Source organism: Alligator mississippiensis, chromosome 12, assembly GCF_030867095.1.
Source record: "Alligator mississippiensis isolate rAllMis1 chromosome 12, rAllMis1, whole genome shotgun sequence".
NCBI lineage: Eukaryota > Metazoa > Chordata > Crocodylia > Alligatoridae > Alligator > Alligator mississippiensis.
In genome coordinates this window covers 23,455,975-23,483,956 of record NC_081835.1, presented here as the reverse complement: position 1 = coordinate 23,483,956, position 27,982 = coordinate 23,455,975, and the positions used below count along the sequence as shown (strand labels likewise).

Here is a 27,982-nt window from a genome sequence, read left to right as displayed (position 1 = left end):
TCTTTGCTTTCAGCTTTGAAGTTAGGTAAAACCAAGCCATGGGTTTAAGTCTGGTAGTGTTAAGATAAAGGCAGATGTTTTTAATTATTTCTACTCAAACCCAAAATAATTATAAGCAGCTGTCAGTTTTACATAATCCTGAATGATAAGGTTCTGAAAATGCAAATAAAATCCTAAACCACGGTTTTTTTTCAATGAAATGAATTGAATGCATGTCACTTTACTAATCAAGTGCAATCCAACTGACATTGTGAACTGAACCAGTGTACTGTTTACCCAGTTTTGCAGGCATGTGACACAAAAATATGTTCTATTTCTTTGGTTCCACCTCCTATTTCTATATTCTCCATGTCATCAGTTTAGACATTGCTATTTGTAAATCAAACATATATACTACATTTTTATTAGATAGGTTGCTTGAAATACAAACATGGCATAAAAATTATTTTCTTGTATTACTTTCCGAGAGGGTTCTACTTGTATAGAGTACATTATTTGTCCCTGCTGTTCGCCTGACTGGATGCTCAGGGATGTATTATTCACCCAGCATTTTAAATGACATGGCTGCCCTTGTCATCTTTTCTTTGTAGTGTGGCTAGAAATTTTACCGTATGGCAATTTCTCAGTGCCAGCTGGCAGAACGGATCAATCCAAAATAACTGGTCTTCATTGCCAACCGTAACCTAGGAACTTCTGGATTAAAGTCTTAAGTAATACTTTTACATGAACATCTGTCTTTGAAAAGGGAAGTTATTTTTTCCTTCCAAGAAAATAAAGAAGTCACATTTTTTAATCTTAATCCTAGGAGTTTTCTTTTTACAAGCACCTTTTATGACTGAGTACCTTTGAAATCTCTACAAATCCAGGGGCTAGTGGAGCTCCATAAAACATCATTCTTAGACACAAAATAAATGCAGGTTTCAAAATTAGAGTATTGCAAGAGATGAATTAGGGCCCTGCAGCGAGGAGAAAATACAAATGAAATTAAAAGCTTAAAGGCCAGGCAGCAGAGATTTAAATTAAGAAGGGATGCAGCATCACACACACATCCCTAGGCAGAGTGCTTCTGAGCTGTGTAGCGCATATTAACTAAAAGCTCAGTCCCCTTGGGTGATTTAACGTAAACGGATGAAACAGGAAGGTACTTTTTCAGACCTAAAAGTATAAATCGGTCTCTTCAAACAGTTCCTCCTCCCTTCTTGTCTTCATTAATAATCTCCACAGTCGCCCTCTCTGGAACTATTTCCTTGTGCTGGTCTTGTATTTGTCCGGGCTTATTTAGACTGCAGGCACTTCAGGGCAGAAAGTTGTCTTATGTATGGAGAAAATTCTGAGACCCTTATGTTGTGGCTTTTTCTCAGTTGTACCTCCGAGAACTGCCACTGAAGTTTTTGATAGCCTGTAAGTGGAAGAGGGGAGGGGATTTTCCTCTCTTCCTGTAGCTCAAAAAAGGGCTTTCCACAGTTCCTCTGTTTTGGGAAACATGGATACTGCTCCCTAGGGTACCGTACTGCAGGCATATATCACTCACCAGTGAAAGGGAAGAGAAGCTATGTATGACTACAGGCCTGTACACCAGCTCACCAGGCAGCCAAGACATAATTAAATTGTCCTGAGATAGACTGCTGTTCTGAAGGTTAGTGAAGCTCCTTTAATGCCCTTACATCCCCAACTCTAGATGGCACAGTGGGCACTGACAAACGTGCAGCTCCCTGCTGTAACTCATGGTACTTTACAGAAAGCGCCATGAGTTACAGTAACCACCCCCCCTCCCCTCCCCTCCCCTCCCCTTCCCTCCTGACTGCCCACAACCCAACAGACATTTGCTTTTGGGCTGGGTGGGTGGGGGATTGAGCTCCCAGGAGCCAATCCAGGAGGAGCTGCCTGCTTGTAGCTTCTCTCCCCAACCCTACCTCCCCCACAGCTCCAGTGCTGTATGCACGATGGTGTGGGGGGAGAGAGGAGAGGGAGCTGAGGGCTAGGGCTTTTCCAGCCTGAGCTCGAATGGGGGCAGGTGAATTGGAGCCTTCATCTGAACCCTCATTGTATGAAGGTTAATTTGTCACATGATTGGGCACTTTTAAAGTGCTCTGCAGCTGTGCACTTCTGTCATGACATAGCTGTAGAGTACTTTCAAGAGGTCAAATGCATGACAAAATATAACTTCTGTCAGCACCCAGTGTGAATTGCTGTTAGCCCCAACTTGAGTTAGTGGGTGAGTAAAGCCCCATTATCTGGCCCTATATGCATTAAGCAATAAGGCTTTCAGGTTTAAAAAACCCTTCATCAGGTTGAGTAAGCATCTATAGTTGGTGTGTGTGCTGTTTCTGAACGGAATGAATAGTAAAGAAACCAGAGGCTGGTATGCTGGTACACATGCAGGAAGGCCAGTCAGTGCAGTTTTTAAACAGGCTTTCCAGAGAACTAGGACAATTTGTCTACTAGGTTTTTGCTTCTAGTAATTTAAAACCCTTGTGTAAAATCTTATCTACTTTTAATATCCTATTAAACTTCTTAGAAAATCGTGTCTCTATAGGATGTCACTATAACTTAGAATATAATAGGATGGCACTCTCTTGTACTCTCCCCACACACACACACACACACACACACACACACACACACACACACGCGCGCGCGCGCCTTATAATGTATCAGTTCTATAGGACCCCAGTTGCATCAAAGCATTTACACAATTGCTTAACTTCAGGCTCATGTCTAAATCCTGTCTAGGTCAATATGTGCTTAAAGTTGAGTGAATGGTTAAGTAATTTGCTGAACAGTACTTTGGATTCTAGTTTGATTTCTTTAAAGCAGTATGAGATTTCTATAGAAATGCTACAGACAGATGATGTTTTTATCATTTGGAATGCTTTTCTTTCCCTCATCGCTTGCTTTTGTGATACAATACTTTGGTAAACAACAACTTTGCCTTGACATTTTTCCACCTTTCTAGCTCTTGTTGTTGTCGCTAGGTACTTTCTTGCTTTTGCACTTTTCCACTAGGAGTTTGCCAAATGTGGGTAGCCTGACTCTACAATATTACTGGCACATCAGCAGGTGCTATGTCAATATCTTACTGTCTTCTGTTACCCATAGTGTAAATGATATGTGTCTGCTAAATTTGTACCACCTCATCACTTAAATTTGCACTTTTAAGATTCAGTTTGCCCAACAAATTAGATGGCTGATTCTAAGTCTGACTTCAAAAAGATGTTCTAGGTCATGCTCAATGCAGAGGCTTCCTAAACCAAAGGGGACTGTTCAGGTGCAAGAAAGAACAAAGCATGGAGCTTAATAAAGGCACATGAATATAATTGTACATTGAGTGATTGAAAAAAGGGGTTCCATTTTAAAGACAGGCATATTGTACATTGTTCATGAATCATCAGCTACTAAAACCATTTGGTCAAACCTCAGAAAAATGACACTGATTAAGATAAAGGTTATTCTGATCACCAGAGGAAATAGTTTCTAATTTTCCCCACTAAGTGTATTCTTAGAAGAAAGCTATGTTAATTTAAAAGGTGAATAATAAGGAGTTCAGTATCCCATTCCAGTTATTAAAAAACAAAACAAAAAAATCCTGTAGCATGTGTAACTTATTTTGCAGGTGTTGAGCTACTTCATAATGTCACCATATATTGTGTACTGGCTGAAATCTGGAGTAACGGCTCACAGTTTTAATCTACCCCTTCCTTGAATGCTTTTAAATCAGGCTTATTTGAAATGTTTCATAGTTTCCATCTTTTTTGTACATTTCTTACTAATTTATTTCAGCATATTATAGTACAAATAATCATGCACAAGCATCTGCCTTCAGTCCTCACTCTGTATTTTATCATCAGTGGCCATGTCTCCACGTGTGCCTGACTGCACAGTTATTACTGTACGGTCATTTAGTACTTGCTTTAGCAGCAAATAATTGCTTTAGCAGCAAGTACTAAAAGATTTCACAGTAACTACCAGTACTGCGCAGTCCCAGTGCTGCATGGGTTGTTTCAACCCTACTGCACAGTAGCAATGAGCTGCTGCACAGTAACTCATTGCTACTGTGTAGTAGTGGTGGCATCAAGGTTCATGCCTGCCGATGCCTTGTCACCATAGTATGTCATGTAGATATGCCCACTGGGTCCCAGATACATACAAAAATGAAGATAAACTCAATTCAGTACAAAAGTATGGCTGCACTGATTTTTTTAAAGATATTTTTGAAGAGATAAATGGATTCCCAGCCTTGATTTCTGCACATCAAAAAAAATCTGTTAAAAAGGATGTGAATAGTAAAATTAGAAAGAAGATTGAGGAGAGTGGCCAGATTACCAAGAGCTCATAGTCTATCAATCTTTCTGTTTCTAGGGCCCAATCCCACAGATGGGTAATCTAGTTCCTATGAATGTTCCCATTGTCCTCTTTGGGACTACAAATGGAAGCAGAATTCCACAGACGTACAAGTGTTTTCTTAATCGTGTATTTAGGGTGATATCCTGGCCCTATCAAAGTCAATGGATATTTTTTTTAATGTACGTTTATTGTTATAGTAACTAAGCATTTCCTAGATCTGCATCGTGGGTTCCTTGCTGAATCTCAGGAAGTCTCCTGCTCTTTTCTCTGACTTGACAATAGGAAACTGCTTGAAATATACATTTTGTTTCTATCTGTAATGTCTGCATTTTTAACACATACTGTTCAGTTATAAATTTCATTTTGGGTTTTTTTTCTGAACATGTCATGCTCTGGTTTTGTCAACACCTTTTCCACTTCCCTTTGTTTCTTTGTTACTCGAGCAACAGGTATGGAATCCATAGGGTTAATAGGAGTGGGAAAGCAGTTATGTTGCCTCCAGTTTGAAGAACAAATCTGTCCCTAAACACATGAGCACAGCTCCCATTGTCATTAGTAAGGGTTTATGCAGTGTAGCCTGCAGACTCTTAAATGTATGAAAGGATATAATTTTCCATTCGCACTAGTACAGGAGTTACACCATGTCTTATGCACCCCATTTAGGGTATGTGCCACTTACTGTAAAGTAAAGAGGATGGTGGTCTTTACACATGTCAACTGCTCTGCTAGAACTGCCCAGAATCATACTCTGATTCTGTGGTAGATGAAAACTAACACTACAGTGGCTTAGTCCTCAATGAAAAAGATTTTTTTTTTAACAGTAAAGAGGACAGGAACCTACTTTAAGGATTATATTAGGTGCCAACATGTCCCTATACCCCTCTAAGTATAACTGAAGGTTCCTGTAGCAGCAGTCTGTGCAATGGCCATTAAAAGCATTTATGCCTGTCCTGGGGAGTTAAAAACTTGATTACAGAAATATACAGGATGTCCCAGATGCTTCTGCTATACTTAATAGACAGATATGGTTTGTCCTTTTTAGCCATTACTAACAGTAAAAGGGCTTGGCATTATCAGTATTCAGCCTTTTAAAGCAGACAGATATTGTCACCAAAGGTAGGTGTGTTCCAGATGTTGCCATCAGTTCACTTTAGCGTGTGGATTCATTACTTTATTTATCTGCAAAACCTGCATTAACACTGTCTTCTTCCACGCCTTGAAAAGTTTGTTCTTAAACTGCTGGGGTCACTGACTTTTAACGTTCAGCAGAGGGCAGAATTTCCTACATTATAAGCCCCCCCCCAGCTTGAAGCCATTTCTCATTCAGAATGTTTATTTAAAATGTGAGATTTACAGAGTAACAATGACCATAGTGATAAAAACTATAACTTGCCATTATTAGTCTGTTCCTTTCTGTTTCCCATGAAATTGTAGATAAAATGTAATATCAGCATATATTAACACCCAGCCTTCCAAGACTTGCATCTTATCTTGTTTAAAAAGAAAAGTGTAAACATTTTGTTGATAAGATTGTAGGAAATATAGCTTCCTGTACAGCTGAAAGAGCTAGTTCGGGACATTTAGTATAAACTTTGAAATTAAGGCCGTATGTAGTTTCCATATGGTTAGTAATGTGTGGAAGGTATAACTGCTGAGTTGACTTATAAAATGTGGCAAAGAGGACAAATTAATTTATTAGGACATTAAGTGACTTGTGCTTTTTGCTTTTTCCACGCTTTTGAAAGGGTGATATATGAAAAAAGGAGAATTCTCTATGAAGGAAAGATATACATCATAGCAAAGGAGTCTTGCATATAAACATATACTAAGTAGGTTTTTCTCTGTTCACCAAAAGTGTTTGACTAGATTTGTGCTTCACTTTATTATTGATTAAACCACACACTGAGAATGTAAATTGCACATACCCAACATCAGTTCAGCAACCCTTAATATCATCTGACACAGAATCGGCACACAAGTGCAACTTGATCCTGCCTAACGTTTCAATAATCTTTTTTATTTTAAATGCTAGTATGAAGAGGGAAAGAAGCGAAGAAAACCCAACTATAGCAGTGTTGATCTTTCAGAGGTTGAGTGGGAAGACAGAGATGATGTGGTAAGTGATTTGTTTTAAAGCCCTGTCAGAAGACTCTGCTGTATCCCACTACTGTACCTGGAAACTGTTCAAGTAGTCAGCAGAGAGGCCACCTGACTTCTCAGAGAACCAGAAAGACAATAGCCCCTTTTACCTCATTCAGAATTTTATTACTCTCCTGTTTTGTATTTTCTCTTTCTTAGACAGACACACACACACACACGTACACACGCGCGTGTGCATACACACACACACACACGCACTCTTTATATCATCTGCAAAACTCATCGCCCAGCTTGCATACTCCATGTATCCTGTTGTGAATCTCTGCAGCATTGTGTTGATCACTAGAGAGGAGTATAAAGTTTAGGGCTGGTCCACATGTCCAATGGAACTCAGAAACTGGGACATGAGTTTGACTATTCCACTTTTTTATGAGACCGCTCTTGATGCAATATTGCACTTCAAAATAAAAAAGAGCAAACTAAAATAACAACCACAACCATTCCTTCTACCCCTCCGACCCTTGGGTCTGTGCTCACACTATGAAAGTTAAAATAGATCCCCACTTTCGGTGACTTGCTCCTAACACCCAAGTTCAGGTGTGTGTGACTTCATGAATCAGCTCCTGGTATCCACAGCAGTTGGCAGGCCCAAGATCCACCCAAATATCACCCACATCACAGTTCCCTATCTATTTTGTAGATCACCCTCTGTCTCCTTTTCTATCTTGTAGACTTAGTCTTTTCTGTAGCAGCATATCAAAAGCTTTCCTTATATCCAAAGCCAGAGCTGACATTAGGGGTGGGCAATGTGGGCAACCACCCAAGGTGCCATTGTCAGGGAGGTGCCAGGAAGGGTGTCACAGGGGCCCCACCCACCCACCCACACACAGCAGCAGCAGCATCTTACCCCTGTCCTGCTCTATCTTGCCTCCCTGCCTCCAGCCACTCCTCAGGAGGAGCTGGGTCGGGCAGTGCAGGTAGCTGCAGGAGTACATGCCCTGCCTCTCGTAATGGGGCCTGGGAGATGCCCTAAGCACTGGGGGCAGAGCTGGGCATGGAGCCATCTGCCTGGGCAGCCATGCTCCCCCTCCCTCTTCCCCCACCATCTCACCTGGCTGGGACTGGTCACACAGTTGTGCCAGAGCAGTGGCTAGGTCCAGTGCGGTGGCTAGGGATGGGGTCATATGTCTGGACACCTGAGCTCCCCTGCCCCTTCCCACCCTGCTCTACCTTCCCACCTGCCTCTGCCTGCATCAGTCCCAATGACTTGAGGTGGGGAGGGTGCTAAAATGCAAGTTTTCCCAGGCCGCCATTTTCCATAAGGCTGGCTCTGTCCATAGCTTAACTTTTGCCTGGTCTTTCTGTTGCTTCTTCAGTAAAACTGATTTGTTACGCATGATTCATTTAGTGTGAGTCCATGCTGACTGTCCTTAATTAAATCATAACTTTCCAGGTGTTCCCCTTTCTGTCCCTGTTATATAGTTTTTTCCATAACTTCCCCACACAGGCCAAAGTCATGTCTGCGTGTCTGTATTTTTCATAGATCTTTCCTAGATCCCTTCTCAAATATCATTACTGTATTAACTTCTCTTGAGTCCCTCATACCTCTTCTTTTCCAGAGAAGTTTTGAATATATCCACTGAAGAAGGTTCCCATATTTACTTTGTCATGTCCTTCCGAAATCTGGGATGGATCACGTACAACCGCCCCAGGAGTTTTGTCAGTCTTCAGATGTTCTAATTTCTTGATCCATGTTCTGACATAACTCTGTATTTTCCTTCCCCCTTGCAAAATATATATCTGTTTTTGCCATCCATCCACTCCTGACTTTGCAAATAATGGAACAGTTTATTTTTGCTTTTAGCAACATCTATTCTCCCTGTTGATAGATTGTCCTTATCATTCCTCACTGCCTTCATATCTGAGATTTTTTGCCGAGTGCATGTAAAGCATTTCTTATTGTTTCTTGTTTGACCTTGTGCAATTTTCATTGCATTCAACATAAAATATTTCCTCATCATATGTTCATATTCCTTAATAGCCTTCCATAATCTATGCAGTCCTCTCTACTTCTTATACTTGGCCATTTCTCTTATCCTCCACTACATGTTACTTCATTCTGTTCATCTTCAATTGATGTTTTTTAAAAAGTACTCTTGATGTACACGTGTTATTTCTAGACTAAACACACAACCTGTACACTTTCATGAATCTATCTTTCCTTTGTATTTCACTTCTGTTTTGATCCCATTTGATTTCACCCAGAATTTCCTGCTTTATTCCATAATTCCCTCAACTTGATTTATGTAGCTTTAGTAATTCTCCTTTGTAATCTCATTTCAGTTTTAACAACTACAGTTGAGTGAAACTTTGGGTTTATGTTTGCATGTTTTTTTAAATAACTTCTTTGCTGATTTTGGTTCAAAAAGTGTTGAGCCAGTTAGGTTTAGTTTGGAATCCAGGATTTATCCAAATACCCAGTGAAACCAAAACTCCAGATAGAATTGGCAAACTGTGTTCATCTATGAACGCTGTGTGTGTATTCAGTTTGTTGCCATTCCATAGAGCCAGACCATTTAATCTGTATACAATTCATCAATTGTTTTGCCAACATGATAGAATCATAAAAAAATAGAGCTGGAAGATGCCTCCAGAGCTTATCAAGTCCACCCCCCTGCCTGAGACAGGATTGTTCCTATCCAAAGCATCCTATACAAATCCATGATTTGTCTTGAGGCCGGGGCTGAGAATTAGCTAATTGTTGGCCTTGCTCAGGACAATTAGAGGCTGCAGGACAGCCCCAGCTTTGGAACAGCCCCCAGGATTGCCCCAGGACAGCACTGAAAATCAGTTCATTGTGCACCCCAGGACAGCCCAAGGTCTCAAACTGGCCCCTAGCTGCCCTGGGGCAAGGGCTAACAATAAGTTCATTGTCAGCTTCTTTCAGGACAGCCCCCAGTATAGAACTGTCCCTGGGACGGCCCTGGGTTACAGTGGGGAGGGGGAGCGGGAGAGGCTGCAGGCTCCTGGCTTCCAATTTGCTGGTGCAGAGGCAGTCCAGGATCATGATCCTAGGCTCTGCCTGCACTGGCAAGTAGAAAGGGTACAATTGGGATCTGATCCCTGATCCCAAAGTCACACCTGCTATGTACACATGGCATGGCCGGAAGCACGAATGTTGAAATCACGGATCAGATCCTATGGCACCAATAAAAGAAAGTGTGTCAAGGGCCTGAGAGAGCACCAATTTTCAGCTTGAGGAGGATTGTGTTAATCAGTTGTTTCATATTCCATTCCACTTGCTTTTATGTGATTCTGTCTCTGAGCCTTTGTTGAAAAGAGCAGCTTACAAATCTAATAAATAAAGAAAAAAATGACCATGCATACTGGCCACATGAGATGGCTGTGCTGGCTCATTACTACTGCACAGTATGGCATGAAATGTGGCGTGATGCTGCTGCATAGTAGTAATGAGCTACTGCGCAGTCAGTGTTGCCTAAAAGCCATTCATCAACGCCACTGCGCAGTAATGTCTGTGCAGTCAATGTTTCATGTAGATGTGCCCACAATGTGTTTAATCCTTTACGTCAGAAGGTCTAAGGAACATTTATAAATGTCACCACCCTTAGGAGAAAACATGAATCCCCTCTTGATGTTGATAATTTTCATTGGGGTTTCTGAATGTTTCATTGGGGAATTAGAAGTTTGCAGAATGACTTGCCGACATACAGGCCACATTTTGTTCTGGATGTGATACTCCTGTGATACTCCAAGCCAGACCAGTGAAATGTTGGTTAGTCAAATTCAGAAGAAACAACATTACTTGCTTCATGAAGCTGCTTAGAATAATGAATCATGCTCTTGGCTTATTTGACTGGCTTATTTTATTGCCACAAAACATTTAGTTGATGCTGCATATGTGAATATATCTCTTATTAGTACATGGGTTTAATGATGTCACAGTTTTCAAAATGCCCCCAAGAGTGGGGAGGAGAACAGAAAGGCAGACAGTAAAGGGAACATTTTGTCGTGTATAAAGAGTGCAAAGTAGAGAATAATTTAATTCTGGCCTTTGGGCTAGTAAAGAGAAAGTTTTGAGCTGTGTTTAGGATTTTAGGCTGCTTACAGACATTAAAAAAACCAAAAAAACCATGCTTTAGTGGAAGAAGCAACATATTAGTTTGACCCAGCTCCACAACATCTTTATAGTTTGGGTGCTTCAATGGGCTTTTTAGAGCTTTTATCTAATAGCTGATTCAATCAGAACCAAAAGAGCCCCACTAAAGTGTCCAATCTCTTCAGACATTGGGAGAGCTGGGTCCAACAAATGTGATGCCTCTTCTGGGCATGTGCTGGGCTTGACATTGGAGGTGTGTCATGTTTAAAGTAAAGCCACAGCTTTTTTTGTAATATCTTTAAGTAGCCTTGGTGGCTAGCAGCAAAAATTAATTGAAGGAATCCTTTCATCAATTCATTTCTCAATTTAAAGGAGCTGCCATCTTGATCTTACCCAAACTCTATTAGGAATAGAAAGCCTTTGCTATATTTTATTGGGATAAGACTCTTTCCAACTGTTTGAGAATTCCACAATCGTGAAGGCAAGTAATTTCAATCCTGTCTGGAAGTTTTATTTTTATTAAGTTGCTCCCTAAACTACTTTTATCATAATTTGTAATTGGAAAATGTAGCTGGTTTAGAAAAGAAAGAATAAAAGAGTGAGACTGAATATTTTGGGTGTCTAAGCCAACTGAGGCAAAACTTATTGCATATACTGAAGAGAGATGATGAAGCTGTCAAAGAGTTGAGAAACCAGATGACAAAGCCAAGAAATGTAATCACAGCAAGCAAAAAAAATGAAAGACAAGTACAATTTTAAATCCCACATACAGACTTGATCTTAAACGCTAGTAAGGGTTTGGAGGCACTTTTTAGTAAGTCTATGACTTGCCTGAGGCTTGTGGGAGGAATGGGTCCTAGATAACTGCAGGCAGCAAAAGGGGGGGAAAATGAAAAACATGTTAAAGATAAATGGAACAGTTCTTCAAATGTTAGAAAGTATATTGTTAATTAGGACCAGCTCTCCAATTCCAAAACCACAGAAGTTAAAATGGGAAAATATTTCCAGAATTGCCTATTATGTATTGTTAAAAAAAAAACGTGCAGTAAAATGTGCGTTTTACTTTATACATGCCTCCAGCTAATATATATATATATATATATATAAAGTTTTTTTTACACTCCCTGACAGAAGCATCAGAGTGTTAATTTCAATATAGTTGGCACAGAATTAAATGTAAGAAGCTTCAGACATTTCAGTTTTTGATAGGTCAGCCATACTCAGGTGTTTCATGAACAAAAAAACAGATTTTTCGCTGCCAGGCTTTGGCAGGCTCCACTCACTCCAGCTAACTAGAAAAGTCAGCATAGTGCCTTGATAGGCAAATTGTCATTGAAATCTATCTGCATTGCCCAGTCTGTCATACATGGCCTGCAGTATTAGAGAAGGGAGGTATGTATGTTGCTAGAACACGATGTACAACTTGTGGAATCCAAATATTGTAAATAGTGGTGATTTTAGAGATAACATGCTCATTTCATCAGTACTGTTCAGCACATTTTTTCTTCTGTTTTCCTTTTTCTCCTACCAAGTATATTTTGGTGAAAGAAGCTTCTTTGCCAGAAAAAATAAAATAGTGTATCTGAAAATAAGGTTTTCTCCTGCAGAGTGGGCAAGGATTTGTTAGTGGGATGTTTCAGCTGTTAGGAGAAATAAGTTGATGAATGATTTGTAGCTGTTGCTTCTGACAAAACCCCACAAGCATAGCCATTGAATTTTATAATTTAATATCATAAAATATTGGTCCTAAGTTTTGGGTACCTGTGTCATTAATTAAAAATGCAGTGGCGCAACAAATTGGTCAGTAGCCATACCCCGACAAAAACCAAATAAAGCACGCACACTGACATTGTTCATTTCACTGCATAATAGCAACTCTTGTATTCTTCCTTTGCCATTTTCTCTGGCTAACTAGGCAGACCATAAAGTACAATATATTAGGGATTTTTCGGAACAAGATAGAATAAATTCCAAGGCTAAGGATTCCTTAAAGAGAATGCCTTGCCATTGGACTCAGCTCAAGACACCTCTGCTCAATTTAGCTGATGGGATGAGGAGGGAGGTGGATTCTCAGATTGGAGGACTTGAATAAACACAGTACACTAAACTACCCACAGAATACCATAAGCTGTCAGTGCCAGGCCCTCATATTCTGTGGAGTCCCAGATGCTGGATTTAAGGTGCAGTCCATGGGTTAAAGCACCAAATTGAAATGGAAACAAAATATAGCTACTGTTGTTCTTTGTTGGTTTGCTATTGTGGGGTCTGTTGGCATTGCTTGAAATTCTTTTTGCTTCTCCCTAGAAGAATTCCCTATCATAATACATTTAAAATGCAGCAGTAACTATAAACCAAGTGTTTATAACTATGTGAAAACAAAAAAAGTGTTCCTGACCAAATAAAAATATTTGGGACATTTGAGAAAAGTATTATTATATTCAAATCAAGGATCTAATGCAGATTTTCCTCTTTTCAGCTTCGAAATGCAATGGTGAATCGGAAAACAGGAAAATTTTCCATGGAGGTGAAGAAAACTGTGGAAAAAGGGGTATAGTGCATAAAATATACTTCCAGCTGTAGTTGTAAAGCAAATAGTTATTTAAATTAACTTTGAGGCTGTTTGGAAAAGATAAGTTTCACTAAACTATATTTTTAAAATCTTTAATAACCTTGAACTAGATATGCACACAGTGGTTCCATATACATGAGATGCTACTATGCAGTCATTACTGCACATTTATTTAGTACTTGTATTAGCAAGTACTAAATAAATGCACAGTAACCAGAGTTACTGTGCAGTAGCTCCAGCTCCAGTCTTTTAGGTGATGCTACTATGCAGTAGCCTGATACTGCACAGTAATGTATTAGCACTGTCTGTACTGTGACTCTCTACTGCACAGTATTTTTCAGCTGCTGCACAATCAGCGTCTCGTTTAGACACGTCCAGTATTTTGCTATTAATGTTATCTATGGCCTCCTCTACACATTTTAGGCATTTTGCAATTAATTAGTCAATTGTGCAGTTACCTTAAGACAAGCTACACAGGCAACTAAGGGGGCTCCCACCTGTGGGAGCTTGCTTCTTGCTGGTACAGGGGGAGTCTGTGGTCAGGCTTCCCCTGCACCGACAATAAGGCACAATGGGATTTAATGCATGATCCCACAATTATACCTCATGTTTGGCATGGCAGAAGGTGTGATTGTGTGGATTGTGCATTAGATCCCATTGCGCCTTTATCTGCACGTTTAGAGGGGAACCATAGACTAACTACTTACTTTTTCACAAGTTTCTCATACCTAACTAACCGTGGTGTTTTTTTCTCTTTCACTCTGATTTTCTTGTTCTGAATCTAGAAGCGGGTATTGGTGATGACAAATGACTACTATTATACAGACATCAAGGGTACTCCTTTCAGGTAAAGCTGACCATAATAAATGAAGATTTCATCAGACTCATTGGATATGCATTTGTAAAAACCTTGTGAGCTCATTAAAAGCTCATCAGAAGGAATTGACAATGAAGTATCCCTGGACAATGCTGAAAATAGCATGGAAAAGGTGCTTTCCAGCATTCCTTTCAGTTTTTCCTGGGATGGAAAGTTTGTGCAAGCTCACTTAGGCAAACCTACTGTGTTTGTCATGGCTTACGTTCCATTAAAAAAATATTCATTTGAGGTTTACATTGAACAAGAGGTTTTTGCAAGTACTTGGAGAGCTATAAATACTATAATCCATTTAACTAACTACATATTGAGCCCCATTTTGATTTTTTTTCCACAACAAAAATGCAATATAAATGGAGGTAGTATTTCACTTCCAATTGAGGTTTTGATATTTTCTTTCTCTGAACTATCTTCAGTGTATTTGTACAACTAAAACTGAGTAAGTCAGCCATATTATTTTGGCATGTCTTTTACCAAAACATGGCAAGAAGTCACAAACTGTGTTTGAGTTAGAAATAATCCATTAATAAAAGAATATTAACTGTACCCTGCATTCATGGAAGGTGGTTGATAACTGCAACGCTCAACTGAAATTTTCTTCAGTGGAACTATTTAACAAAAATTAACCTTGTGGAACCACACTGGTGGATGGATAAAATGCAAACAGAATGCAAGCTGAAACTTCTGATTTTATGTATACAAGATGTCTGCACATACTTATGCTTTTTAAAATTTATAGCTAGATGATAAAACTCAATAGTCTTTGGTGATAATATCAACCTTTATCCATCTAATATAGTTCAAATTTTGGACTATATATTTTATGCAATGAGACTTCTTTTTCCTAAAACAGAACTGAGAAAAAAGTTAAGAGAGCCTGTAAGACGGCAAATTGAAGCCCCTCACAGCATGGGTATGGTAGGTGTCTGATGGGGTAGGAAAGGGTAGTAGGCAAGGATATCTGCTGACAAGCCCTGGAATGAGTCAATGATGGAGAAAGAGAATGTGCTTCAGAGCGCACAACACTGGTTTTTCAAAGACTTACACTGGCATCTCCCCAAGCATGCTGCTGACTACAACAGGTGCAGTGGCTGGATGCCTGATCATGTCCTTCAACTGGTAGGTCATGCATTTTGGGGGACTACTGATATCCTGCAGATGTTATAAACCCAGATATTTTCTTAACACATGTCATCGCATGTACAGAAGGCATCCTATACTGGTATTGTATAAATTTACAGAAAAGGAAACAGATTTTCAGTGTCCTTTGCATCACACACAGCATCACAGTGTATGGGAGCAGATGCCCTATTTGAAAAAAAGAGTATTTAATTTTTGAAAAATGTATGCAAAGTAAGTTAAATCAATGTAAAAGAGGAAAACTGGGCAAAAATATGAGAAGCAGAGAAATTACATGCATGGGTGACTGGTGCCTGCCGAGTCTGTGAGGGGACCAGATCACCGGAGGCAGGGGGAGGGGTCCCTCCCCACTCCAGCCAATTGCCAAGCGTGGAACCACCAGCTGCAAAACCAGCAAAACCAGAAGTGCACTTCCACCAGCACTGCCAGTTTTGTGTCTGGCACTTCCAGGGGGTGCATGGTCAACCTCAGGGGATGCACATGCACCCTTGTGCACCCCCTATACATCACCAATGATTACATGGAAAATGGGATCATGATATAAATATTAGAATATAAAGTTTCTGTCCTCTCAGCAGCTCCATTAAGTCATACTTGTAAAAGTATGAGTCTAACTGCTGAGTATGATTTGCAAAGAAAACTTCTCTTGCATTGCCAGGTCTTTGGCACATTAAGGACTAAGAGGAAGAAGGGACCTGCTCGACAAAAAGAAGTGAACTTAAAGGAGTGTGGTTGCTAGTTTCCCAGCAAATGAATAATTTGCTGCACTTCTAAGCACATAAATGTCGACAGGTGCTACGGGCACATCAAGCCTCAAATGGCATTCAAGTAGCTAATTTAATAAATATAATCAGTGAGGTTTTGAAAAAAAACTCAGCTATTAAAATTGTTCATTGCATGTGAACTGGAAATGTTAGACAGTAAAAATAGCTTTTAGTTTCTACAATTGTTTGCACCACAGATTTCAAGGTCTGCTCTATTTCTCTGCACAGTTTAGGTGTGGCTCTCTCCAGAGGACATGGCAAATATTTTTTCAGAGGGAACGTAACTATAGAAGAAGGTAAGATACTGCTCTGCTTTCTCATAGCGATTGCACAATAGTTTTATTGTTGTTCTTTAGTAGGGCTAAAGCTTGTACATTTCTCTCTAGATTCCATTGGGGATTAGATCATTTCTGAGATATCATCTTCAGATTTTGTGCAGTATTTAAATGTGACGTAGTCAAAATGTACTTATGCATTTTCCTTTCCACAAGCTCCTCATTCTGAAGTCTCTCTAAAAAATTCAATTCTGATGTTAACAGTCTTAATAGAGCAAACTTTAACCTGCTTTATAAACTAAGGCTTTGGAAGCAATTACACTGGTGTTTTGCTTTTCACATGTTATATTCTGTCTGCTCCTACCCCCAGCAAGTGAAGCTGAACTACAGTAATCTACCCCTGAATGAAACAGGTGGTATATTATTGCAGTTTAGCTCCCATTTTTTTCTTAGTTAACAGAAAGAACTGAAAAAATGCTCTTTTCTGAGCTGTTATTTTTGGTAAATTCAATAGTACAAATGGGTGGAGAACTCAAGGAAATGACTTACAAGCTTTTCTACATTGAGAGAAGAAGAAACTATACATGGATGAGGTCAGAAACAACAGAAGAATCAGAGTATTCTGCATAAAGAGAATCAGGAGAGAAACAATGTAGGAAGCTAGGGAGACAAAGATACTCAGGGGCATCTAGGCAGCTAGCATGTGTGTGGCAGCTATATCTCGGCACTGGTCCTTCACAGCAAAGAATAGCCTTGTTCTGAGAGGATTAGGGAAAGAAGTCAGGTTTCTGACAATTAGAAGTTCAAAGAAATGGTTCATGAGAGTAATTGTAATATCATAGGAAAGGCACAGAAAAGACTGGGTTCAGTTTCTAGCTCTTGAGAACATTGATTGTCTATGTAACCTCAGGCAATCAGTTAATTTATGTGAGTCTCAATTCCCCATCTGTAAATTTGGGACAATATTTCCTTACTTCACAGGCCTGTTGTGAAGATAAATATGTTTGATTTTTGTGAGGCTCATAAATCATATAAGTGTCTAGAACAATAGTTTCTAACCTTTTGGCTAGGGACAGACATTACACATACACTGGTTTAAGTGATCAGAAACTGGTTTAAACCTGTAACAGACCATAAGTTCAGTGCACATAAACCAGTTTCAAAATGGCTAAAACTGGTTTAAGATAAACCTGGTTGAATGTAGTGTTAGACTTAACTGATTTGGGTCTAACTGGTTTATGCAATGTCTGTCCAAGACCTCTTCCTGGTTTAAGTTAAACCAGAGTTCCCCAGCCTCCCAGGTGCTTTGCAGCCCTGCACTGGGCTGGACCGTTTGCTCCAGAGAGCAGAGCTGCCCCACCCCTCTGCTGCCTGGCTGGAGCTCCGACAGAGACTGCAGGTACAGCAGCGTCTGCCTGGCTTCCCCCTGCCCTACCCCACCTCGCTTCTCGCTGCTCAAGCAGAGATCCCCCTTCCCTCCTATCTCCTACAGCATGGACCCCAGCCCCATGGACACTAGGCATGTGGTATGCTAGCTAATGGTGAGAGCTGTCTGTGTCCAGTCTCACTGGGACAGGCAGACAGAACAGTGTCCACTTAGGGCTTTTTGGAGCTCATGAACAGGTCACCTGGTAATGCCCCTCCATTTCTTCCTTGGAAAAAGCTGTTTAAGAAGAGCTTGAACTAATGAGAGTGGCTTTTGTTTTGTTGATGGGCTGATAAACATTGTTATCATCCCCCTGCTGGCTCCCTCGCCTGACAGGTTTGATGCAGACAGTGTGAAGAAGCAGGGAGAGGGAGTTTGAAAAGCTCAGTATCATCAACAGATGCATGCACTGCAACCTGCCCTGGCTTTTGCCTCAGAGTGGTAGCTGGGGGTTGGGGTCTAGTAACACCCCTGTCCCTTGAGCAGCAAGCAAGGAGAAGCCTGGGACCATGCGGCAGACCTCCCTAATCAGAGGTCCTTCCAGGGCCTACCCCCTCACCCCACCCAGCACTATGGAAGGGAAGGGAGGGCTGCTCTGGCTTCTAGTCTGAGCCACTGCAGGCTCATGCCTGCATTTTTTCAGTCCAGAGGGAATATCTGTTCAGCTGCAAGCTGGTTCAACCTAGACAGCTTGGATTAACCTGCAAAGATTGAATTAACTCAGGCTTAGGCTTTTTGAATGTCTGTCCCTAGCCTTTTAGATTCAAGTCACCGCTGACCAGTCTTGAGGCACATGTAGACACACTAGGAAGGCCCCTCAAAAAAGGTCATTTGTTTTCGCTTGTTGTTTTTTTTTACTACAGACCAATACTATAGAAAAATTGTTACTACAGAACAATGCTTCTGCTTCAAACAAGTCAGAAAGAACACAGCAGATCAGAATCTTTTTATCACTATGGGTTCCTAATATAAATCTCTGGGTTTATCACATGAATTATTTTTGCATACCTATCAGTGCTAACATGGTGTGACACCCTTGTAAGTATCTCAAAGCACCCCAGGGTGCTGCAGCACCTTGATTGATGATCCCTGGTCTAGATAGAACAGTAGAATGGTGGGACAATTACAGCTCTTTACAAGTTGTTTCTGTCATATTTCTTTTCTGCATTCTTTCATCTAGTCCCAAATATCAGCTAATCTGTGTTAAAGGTCAGTCTGGATATCTTGTTATCACATTTCCTACAGTATAGCCACAATCAACACTCTGATCTTTTCTTCCAAACTTCTCCACTTGTCAAATTCTCTATCAGTGATCTTATCACCATCCTCTCAGCCCCTAAAGACCATGAAATTAATTTTTACTCCTCAAATTAACTAAATTGTAAGAAGAAATCTTGCTCAGGATGTTCAAACTTGTACAAAATGTGTGCGCCCGCATTTAGTTCCATGCATAAACCTCACCTTTATGCATACAATTATCTATGTAATTCATGTCTCCATGGGTAAATCTTAGCAGTTAGATACAGACAAATTAGACCATTTTCTCTGATATATTGAAACAAGATTTAAATGGGTTGAGAATGCCAGATGCATATTTGTTAAGGGTTCTATAATAAACAATACACTAGAATAAGTTAATTCTAGGCTACTCTTTACACTCTGCACTTTCATGAGAGCACTGGGTCCCTTTTAAAAAGAGAGGCAATCCTGTCCCAAATCTCTAAAACCATGTTACTAAAACATAAAGGGCTTAATTAAAATTACAAGAGGAAGGGAAATCAAAGTTCAGTCTAATATTTTACTTTAATGCACCTCTGTTTGCTCAGGTCATCTTCAGACTTCCAAACATATCATAGGAGCAGTGATATGAGTTAATACCTAGGCAGAAATAAATGAGTTATTTCTGGCTTTTTATCCTCAACTCCAATTTACTTGGCTTTTAGCAGTTTGTTACTGACTCTGAAATGTTTTTGAACATAGTTTACTGTGATTTATTATACCATGATGATAATGCTCCTTCCAAGAATGAAGAGTTTATATTATGAAGTATATGTAAATAACCATCTGTTATCCAGACTGGTCCCTAAATAAGCCATTATTATTCCTCTTACAGGTTTGCATGATTTAGAACACCCTGATGTATCTTTGGCAGATGAATGGTAAGCCTTAAACAAAGCATGAAATTGATGTCTGTTACCAATCTTTGCTTTGTATTGTTTGTGCTTACTGTGCCCATCTCTTTACACTGAAAGAGAAAGAGAGAATGTGCTTATAAATATTTACATTTTAATATTTTGGCAACATTTTTTAGGTCATATTGCAACACCGATTTACATCCTGAGCACCGTCAAATGACTCAGTTAGAAGCTATTAAGCTGTACCTCACAGGAAAAGAGCCATTGCTTCAATGTAAGTACATTGTTAAACTTATTTACACTGATTAATTTTGTAAATTATCTCCCAACTTGACATAATTAATGTAGTTGATAATATGATGGGACAGCCATAGTTAAGTGAGATCACTTTGCTACTTCTGTTTTTACTTAGCTGTATAAAGAAAACTATTGGTACAGTACTTATCTGAATTAGTGTTAGATAAATAAAGATCTATTTTTTCCATTGTATACTATGTTGTCATACCATTTCATGTTTTGGTCTTAATTGTATTTATTTTACAGGATTGGGATGAGTTAGCATTCAAATGGGTTTTCTAGGGTAAATACAAAAATGCTTTAGGACTTGTTTGAAATATCAGGTTGTCTTTTGGACGAAATGTAAGCCTGAAACATGGAACTCTCAAATACGAGCATGAAAAATTACATTTGTCAATCTAAATGCTGTTGTAATAACAAATAGATAAGATATTCTTCACTGTTTCATCTGAAATAGTTGCTGGTACAGTTATAATTGCTTCCAGGTTCCACAAAAGCATTATGTATGAAAAAAACATATTTTGAAACCTGTTCTATATTTTTAGTGTACATTACATACAGTAGGATGTACCTCCAATCTACAGTATCCATGGAAATTTTCAAGAGCAGATTAGACAGACACTTGGCTGGGATGGTTTAGTTAGAAATAATGCTGCCTTCAGCAGGGGGGTGGGCTACATGAGTAGGATAACCATATGGGACAATCTGAAATCCAGGACACTACCCCACCACTGCTGCAGGCAAAGGTGGTGTGGGGGGGAGGTCAACACTGGTATTACTATTCAGGCAGCTGAAGAGTCAGTGGTCCATTAATGACCCTTTGTTTTCTTCACAGGTGTTAACTACCCATTTTAAATGGTCATTCCACTAATCAAACTAACCTACTGCTGACTGCTAGGCTTCCTATTTCACAACTCCTGCAGCTCCAACTGCCTGCATTGTGCCCTATGCCCAGGATGCTCATTTTAATCTTCACTAGCCAAGTGGAATCAACCTCCAAAATCCAGGACCATCCCAACCAATCTGGGATGTATGGTCACCCTACTCATCTGGGGTCCTTTTGGGCATACTTTCATATAATTCTATGAAGAACCAATCTGGTTTTAGTAGAGGAAATATACTTAGAGTATAAGTAACTAATAGTTATATGTTATGCCACCAAAAGTTGTTGATTCTTTTTCATTATATATATATATATATATATATATATATATCTCATGCATTTTGCTATTGTTTTATTGTATACTAATAGGTGATAAAGAATTGATCCAGGAAGTTCTGTTTGACGCAGTAGTGAGTGCACCAATTGAAGCTTACTGGACCAGTCTAGCACTAAACAAATCAGAGTAAGTTGTGAAATATATGTGAGCATTATATTTAGTTTTAATAAAGTATGTGTAGTGAAAAATTAGAAAGGGTTATGAAATAGTATTGAAAAAAATATCAAAAACATTTTAAGATCTGTTTGAAACAACATACTATGGTGTATTAAGGCTAGCTAAGGAGCTGATTCAGTAACAAAAAGTATGATTATATTTTCAAATTATAAAGAAAAATTCTAATCAACTTTGTTTGTGATCCTAGTAATTGATTATATAAATTAGGGGGCCTATATTAGGGGCCTAGTAATTTAAATTTCTTCAAAATTTGAATCCTTGATCTTTACTGCGTTGAATAAAAAAGCTAACATAAAACATTTATCTTACATGTTTACTTAAAGCTAATTTTGAAACTTCTTGTTTAGATTTGTAGTATTTCATTTTTTATCAATGTAAATTTTGAAACTGACCACCAGTATACAAATTGCAAATATTTGCAACAAGCTGTTCAGAGTTATTCTTTGAAGATATTAATTACTTTTTAAAAAATGAATATGTCATTGGAACTTGTAATTTATCTGAGAGTAAGTTATATACATAAAATGAAAGTAATAATTATTTTTTCATTCAATTCTTCTAGAAATATGACACATTTATTTAAATTTTCCAAACCTAACTTAGAATCAAGGACATTACTGAACTGTACATTAGCTGTTTTGCATTTTAGTTTCTGTATTAAATATGATACATTTAAGCTGTGGCATTATACAGAGAAATGTTGCATACATTGGGGAAAATAAGTAATTTGATTAGCAGCATCTGTATGAGCTATTGCTGTTGAAAGGGAATTCTGGATGCTATCCAGATTAGGTTTGGTTAAATTGGTATGATTTTCTCTGTTATATGAAAGGTATATTATTGTAAAACCATATATGATATGGTAAAATAATTTGTTGAGGTTGCTTTGTAATTACTGGAAATACATTTTTTTTCATCTCTGCTTTTAGGAAAAGCACCAGGCAACTGTTGGTGGGGAGAAAAAGCATAGTAGAGTGTAGATTTTGTTTTCCTAATCTCAAATATTTCAAACAGATTAAAAGTTAGTTTAGAAATATTCAATAAAAATTCAATGTATAAAGTATTTGAATTATTCAGCCTATTAAGTAAATAAGCCCATTATCATTTAGAACTGAATGGATAACCAACTTTAATAGTATCTTGGCCTACATGCTATGGATTAACCACTCTCCTCTTAGCAGAACAGCAGTAGTTCCACCACATGCAAGTAAGGCAGCTGCAAAGAGGGTGTGCAAAGGAGAGCTTTAGAACCTGTTTAGAGCTGTTATACTGTTAAACAAGAAGCTAAATGAAAGGCAGCAGGATGGTCAGAGGTGTGGTTACTAGTTGGAACTCCAGTTCTCGCATATCTGAGTAGGGGACTATAGTTTTACAGTTTCATAGTAGCTAGGGTCAGGAGGGACCTGAAGAGATCATCTAGCCTGACCCCCTGCCACAGGCAGGAATGAATGCTGCTTTCACAAGACCCCAGACAGGTGATCACCCAACCTCCTCTTGAATTTGCCCAAGGTAGGGGTGAGGACCACTTCCCTGGGAAGTTGGTTCCAGATTTTGGCCACCCTAACTATAAAATAAAATATTGCCTTCCGATCTCTAACCTAAACCTATTCTCCATCAGCTTATTACCATTGTTTCTTGTCACCCCAGGTGGTGCTGGGGAGTAAAGGGCTCTGCCTGTTTGCTGTTGATCTCCCCTGATGAGCTTGTAGGCAGCCACCAGGTCCCCCCTCAGCCTCCTCTTGCTGAGGCCGAACAGGTTCAGGTCCTTCAGTCTCTCCTCGTAGGGCCTGTCCTGCTGCCCTCTCACCAAGCGGGTGGCCCTCCTCTGAACCCTCTCCAGGCTGGCCACATCCCTTTTGAAGTGTGGCGCCCAGTACTGGACGCAGTACTCCAACTGCGGCCTGACAAAAGTCGCATAGAGGGGGAGTATCACCTCTCTGAACTGGCTTGAGATGCGACTTTGGATGCATGACAAGGTATGGCTGGCCTTGCTGGCTGCGGTCTGGCATTGGTGGCTCATGTTCCCCTTGGAGTCAATAATGACTCCACGATCACTTTCTGCCTCTGCTTTCAAGAAGGGAACTCCCTAGGATTGCAGCTCTTGTAGGGATACCTGGGATGGCTTTAACCTTTAGCTTGGGTATCAATAACAGTTTGCCATAGTAGCTTGGCACTCAGTGCAGTCTAACTATGGAAATATTTACCCAAAGCTTCCGGTGGTTTTTGCAGTCCACACAGAACCCTGTGCTGCTGGTGGCTACACTGTTTCTGGTTCCCCAGCTAGATAATTTAAAGCTAGCTGCAGGTGTACCTGTAAGGTGCAGTTGTACCTCTCAACTTCAGTGTAGCAATACCACAGAGATGGGACAGTGAGCGAACAGGGCCACATTCTCTAATGCATCCTATGACCTGCAATACCAACCATGAGGAGTTGTGTGGCATAGCAATGCCATAACTTTCATCTCTCAACCTCCATCTAATTCATCCACACAAAGCATATATAGCCAGTTTGAGGAAACCAAGCCTTTGATCTCTTGTATGGGTCAAGAAGCTTTTCAAAGCCTTGGAATGGTTTTAGCCTGCATGGATTTATTTCAATGAAAAGAAACCGATTTTTCAGCAAATTTAAAAATAAGAGGATGGCGCTCAAAACACCACTTTACAAAAATGTGCACTTGTACTTTCTATGACCCATAAAATAGTCTTATCTGTCTCCTGTCTGGAAATCTTATCTTTGCTGGTAAGCTGCTCTGTTTATTTTAGAAATTCTGACAAGGGAGTGGAAGTTGCCTTCCTTGGAACACGGACTGGTCTATCTCGTATCAACCTGTTTGTGGGCCCAGAACAGCTTACTAATCAGTAAGTATCGTGGTTATGCTTGATAGGCAGATGTGAGGGCAAGAAACATGTTTATTTTTAGGAGACATTCCGATTTTTTCCTCCCCAAAGTTTCACTTTAGAGAAGTGAAATACTCAGAATAATTTAAAATAGCTGTATGGGCTGCATTACATGTTACTTTTACTGTATCTTCTTGGACTACTGTGCTATTTTTCACCTGCTTGTTAGCTATATTAGGGGCCTTTGTTCAGTCCATATGTCTATTTTTGTCCATCCCAGTCAAGTTAGATTCACATCTTGATTCCTACATATATAATTAAGTAGATCCGGTGGCTGCAAAAAACAAGGGAAATGTGCAATTTTCTCTTGAGCCTGTCTCAAACCAAATGCCTTCAGATATTTCTAGCAGGTAATCATCCCAGTTATGGAAAAGCTTCCCATGGGAGGTTTGTTAATACTTAGTGTATGTGATATTATTAAATCCAATGTTTAATTATACTTATTCACCTTAGCCATTTGCTCATAACTCAGCAGTTTTGCATGCCATGCCAAGTTGAAACATAGGTGGTCAAGCTGAGTCAGCATCTGAGTGGTTATGGGTGGTTGGTACTCAGGGTATGAGTCCTAGGCAGCACCCAGGTAGTGATGTCCAGTTGGCACGAGGGGTGTCATGCCAAGTCAACACCCAGGTGGCCAGGCTCTCTTGGCTCCAAAAAGAACCAGGCTGATTCAGTACCCAAGGTGTCATGCTGCGTCAGCAGTCCTTCCATTTGTTTCAGTGGTGTGTAAAACACAAGGTGTTGTAGTAGTCACTCTGGGCAAGCTGACACCTGCAAGCTTCCCCAAATGCAGAAAACTCAACTACACAATTTTTTGGCAATGAGGGCTGTGTTCTAGCTTTCCCTGTGGCTTGGTCCTCAGCCTTTTGGCTAGGAGCAAGCAAGAGTAGGAGACATCTGAACCCTAAGGTCTCCAGGCTTGGGGCTTGCACATAGGATGCCTGCCCTGTATTGGGGGAAACTATGAAGCCCCAGACCAACAGGTCTGGCAGGGAGGATACTCTCCTGGCAATAGAGCCTCACAGACATGAACGATTGAGCTCTGCTCAGTCAAGATTTGGAACTTGACTATTGAGCTTTGCCTAGTAGAATTTGGAACTGATTTGGACCTTGAAATGAAATTTTAAAAAAAGTAGTATGTTGGTGATATTTATACCATAGGTATATAAAAATGTAAGTGGAATACTACAAGTTGTTGTTTTAGAGCTGAAATGTCATAAAGTAAAGCTGAAGGAACATGCCCTGGGGTTTTACTTTTTTAATAAATGTACTGTTATTACCGTATTACAAAGTCAGTATTACAATACTTTATCAGCCCTCCATATTTTTCACTGACTATTTCAATCCTTTTAATTGAACCAGTAGTATTTTATGCAATTCTGGAAAAATCAACTTAGAATAGTATTCAGATCGTGTAAGTAAAGAAGGGTCTCTTGTCTTCTAAGTAACTTTGCTTATCATTAAGTTGCATTGACAAGAGTGGAAGTGCCTTTAAAGGCTGAGACATTTGAGTGTGTGAGGTTTTTAAGAAAGAAACCATTCATTTTGAACTTCTTACTGCATCATGTTCTAGGTTTTGTTTCCTTGGAGAATTCCTGTTCTAAGGCAATGCAAAATATACATGGAAGTGCAAAAACATATAGACATGCCAATTTTGAGATAAAAAAGGCACTTAACTTGTACATCACTTTTGGAAGCACAGACTTATGAAAATGGAGTTTAGCTTCCTCTGCTTAGGGTAGACACTGCAAATGCTTTGCATTGTACCTCAAACATCAAGAAAATCTATGTGCGTGTCCTGTGCAAAGTCAGTGTGCAGGGAAATCATCTTTTTACATGTATAATAACTGGCGCACGTATCTTTTTACATGTATATAACAATGCTGAATGTACCAGTCAGTGGTACTCATCTGAGAAGAAGACCTTTCCTTTTTTACCTAAGTTGACCTTCCCGATGTGCTGTCCTTTTAGCAGGGAAGAATATACCAGAGTACATTGTTCACTACCTCCCATTTTATTTTCTTGGCAAGGGAAGCTGCTTATCATTTTGGCTGGGCTCAAAATTGGAACCTGAATCTCTCGAGGCAGTTGCTTTTGCTACAACACCCATCCATAATATACAGTTAGGTTATAAAGTAAAAGATTTCAATATGCTGCTAGAAAGAAAAAGGCATTTTACACTGAAAATTCTGAATTTACACAATAGTAAAAATTACATAACTACACTTGGGCACACTTGGGCTTTTCCAACTTCATCATAGTTTTCAGTTTATTCATGGTTATTTCAAAATGCATGATGTCTAAGAAGCTGCCACAAGTATATCAAGAGTAATTATTAAAATTATTAATTATCAAGAGTAATTATCAAGAGTAATTATTAAAAACTGTATTAAACTGTTTTGTTTTTCAAATGATATAGAAACCAATCCAAAAAATATTTTCTTTCCCAAACGCTAGAATAATGTTTTGTTTTGGTTTGGTTTTTAAGCTTGAACTGTATTATGTGATATACAGAAAAGCAGCAAGTCTTTTCTTTTTTTCTTCTGTTTCAAGAGACTTCCTGACAGCTGAAGACAAGGAAAACATTTTTAATGCTGATCATTTTCCACTCTGGTTCAGAAGAGCTGCAGAACAGATACCTGGCAGCTTTGTCTACTCAATTCCATTTAGCCCAGGTCTGTAAGTTTGTCATTTAAAAAAAAAAAGAGAGCTATGCATACTATTGGAAAGATTCCAAATATGTTGTTCCGATCGGGAGAATCAGAGCCTCAGGCTCTGAAATCTGCATGGTAATCTGCATTTCTGTGACCAGATGGGATTCTATGATGCTCCATATTAAATCTAAAGGCTGTGTCCAGACAAGTGCGGCCGTGCAGTATGTGGTGCCTCAGACACATCTCTGGCACTACATACCACATGTTAAGCTGTTTTCCGTGCTGCAAGGGAACAGCACAAGTGCTTTTTTGACCGCTATGTATCCAGCGGTCAAAAAAACCTGCACCACAAAAAGGTGGAGAAGCGCATGCGGGGGCAGCACATGCCACTCAAAACCAGGAGCCATGCTCTAGCTGCCAGCCAGGCTCTATGCAGCAGGATCGCCACTGCTGCTGCCCCAGGAGTCCCCCAGAACCTCAAGTAAGGTTTCTGGGGCCAGGCCAGTGCTGGCCCCAGACTCTCTACCCTGCCCGGGGTAACTAGTGAAGGACCAGAGGGCATGTGACACAGGCTTTCACAGGGGCAACCAGCGGTGGCACAAGGTGTCCTACTTCTAATTGTCCCTGGGGAACCAAACATCCACACTCATGTGGACATGGCCAAAGATGTGATATAACATGGAAGAGTTTAATTTTTCTCTCCTGAAGAATTTGAACTAGGAATAACTTCACTGAAGTCAGTAGAACCAGTTTTTTGTAAAACTAGCATGAATGAGAGAAGAATCCAATATACACTGATATTCTTAGTATACAGTGAGGAAGCTTTACGTGGCATCTTGATTTGGCAAAAGCTGAAGGCAGTCATATAACAAAAATGAAAGATCTTTGCAAGAAGGTTGACATTAATAATGTGTTAGTTGCCTTGCTATAGAGGAGAAAGAAAGAGAGTAGAAAAACTGAAGTGCAGCAAAAGGATTAAAAGAAGGAACATA

At 39.7% G+C, this 27,982-nt stretch overlaps 1 protein-coding gene across 3 annotated transcripts in view; it reads left to right on the top strand.

Moving 5' to 3' along the window:
• Positions 1–27,982, top strand: part of CACNA2D3 (calcium voltage-gated channel auxiliary subunit alpha2delta 3) — a 913,092-nt gene that overhangs the window by 733,229 nt on the left and 151,881 nt on the right. For all 3 annotated transcript variants that reach the window (XM_059716157.1, XM_019495461.2, XM_019495460.2), the window contains exons 18-26: positions 6,377–6,460; positions 13,038–13,109; positions 13,916–13,977; positions 16,137–16,204; positions 19,723–19,768; positions 19,921–20,018; positions 21,294–21,387; positions 24,202–24,297; positions 26,890–27,011. In XM_059716157.1, the coding sequence (XP_059572140.1) occupies positions 6,377–6,460; positions 13,038–13,109; positions 13,916–13,977; positions 16,137–16,204; positions 19,723–19,768; positions 19,921–20,018; positions 21,294–21,387; positions 24,202–24,297; positions 26,890–27,011 (742 nt within the window). The remainder of the gene's footprint in view (positions 1–6,376; positions 6,461–13,037; positions 13,110–13,915; positions 13,978–16,136; positions 16,205–19,722; positions 19,769–19,920; positions 20,019–21,293; positions 21,388–24,201; positions 24,298–26,889; positions 27,012–27,982) is intronic.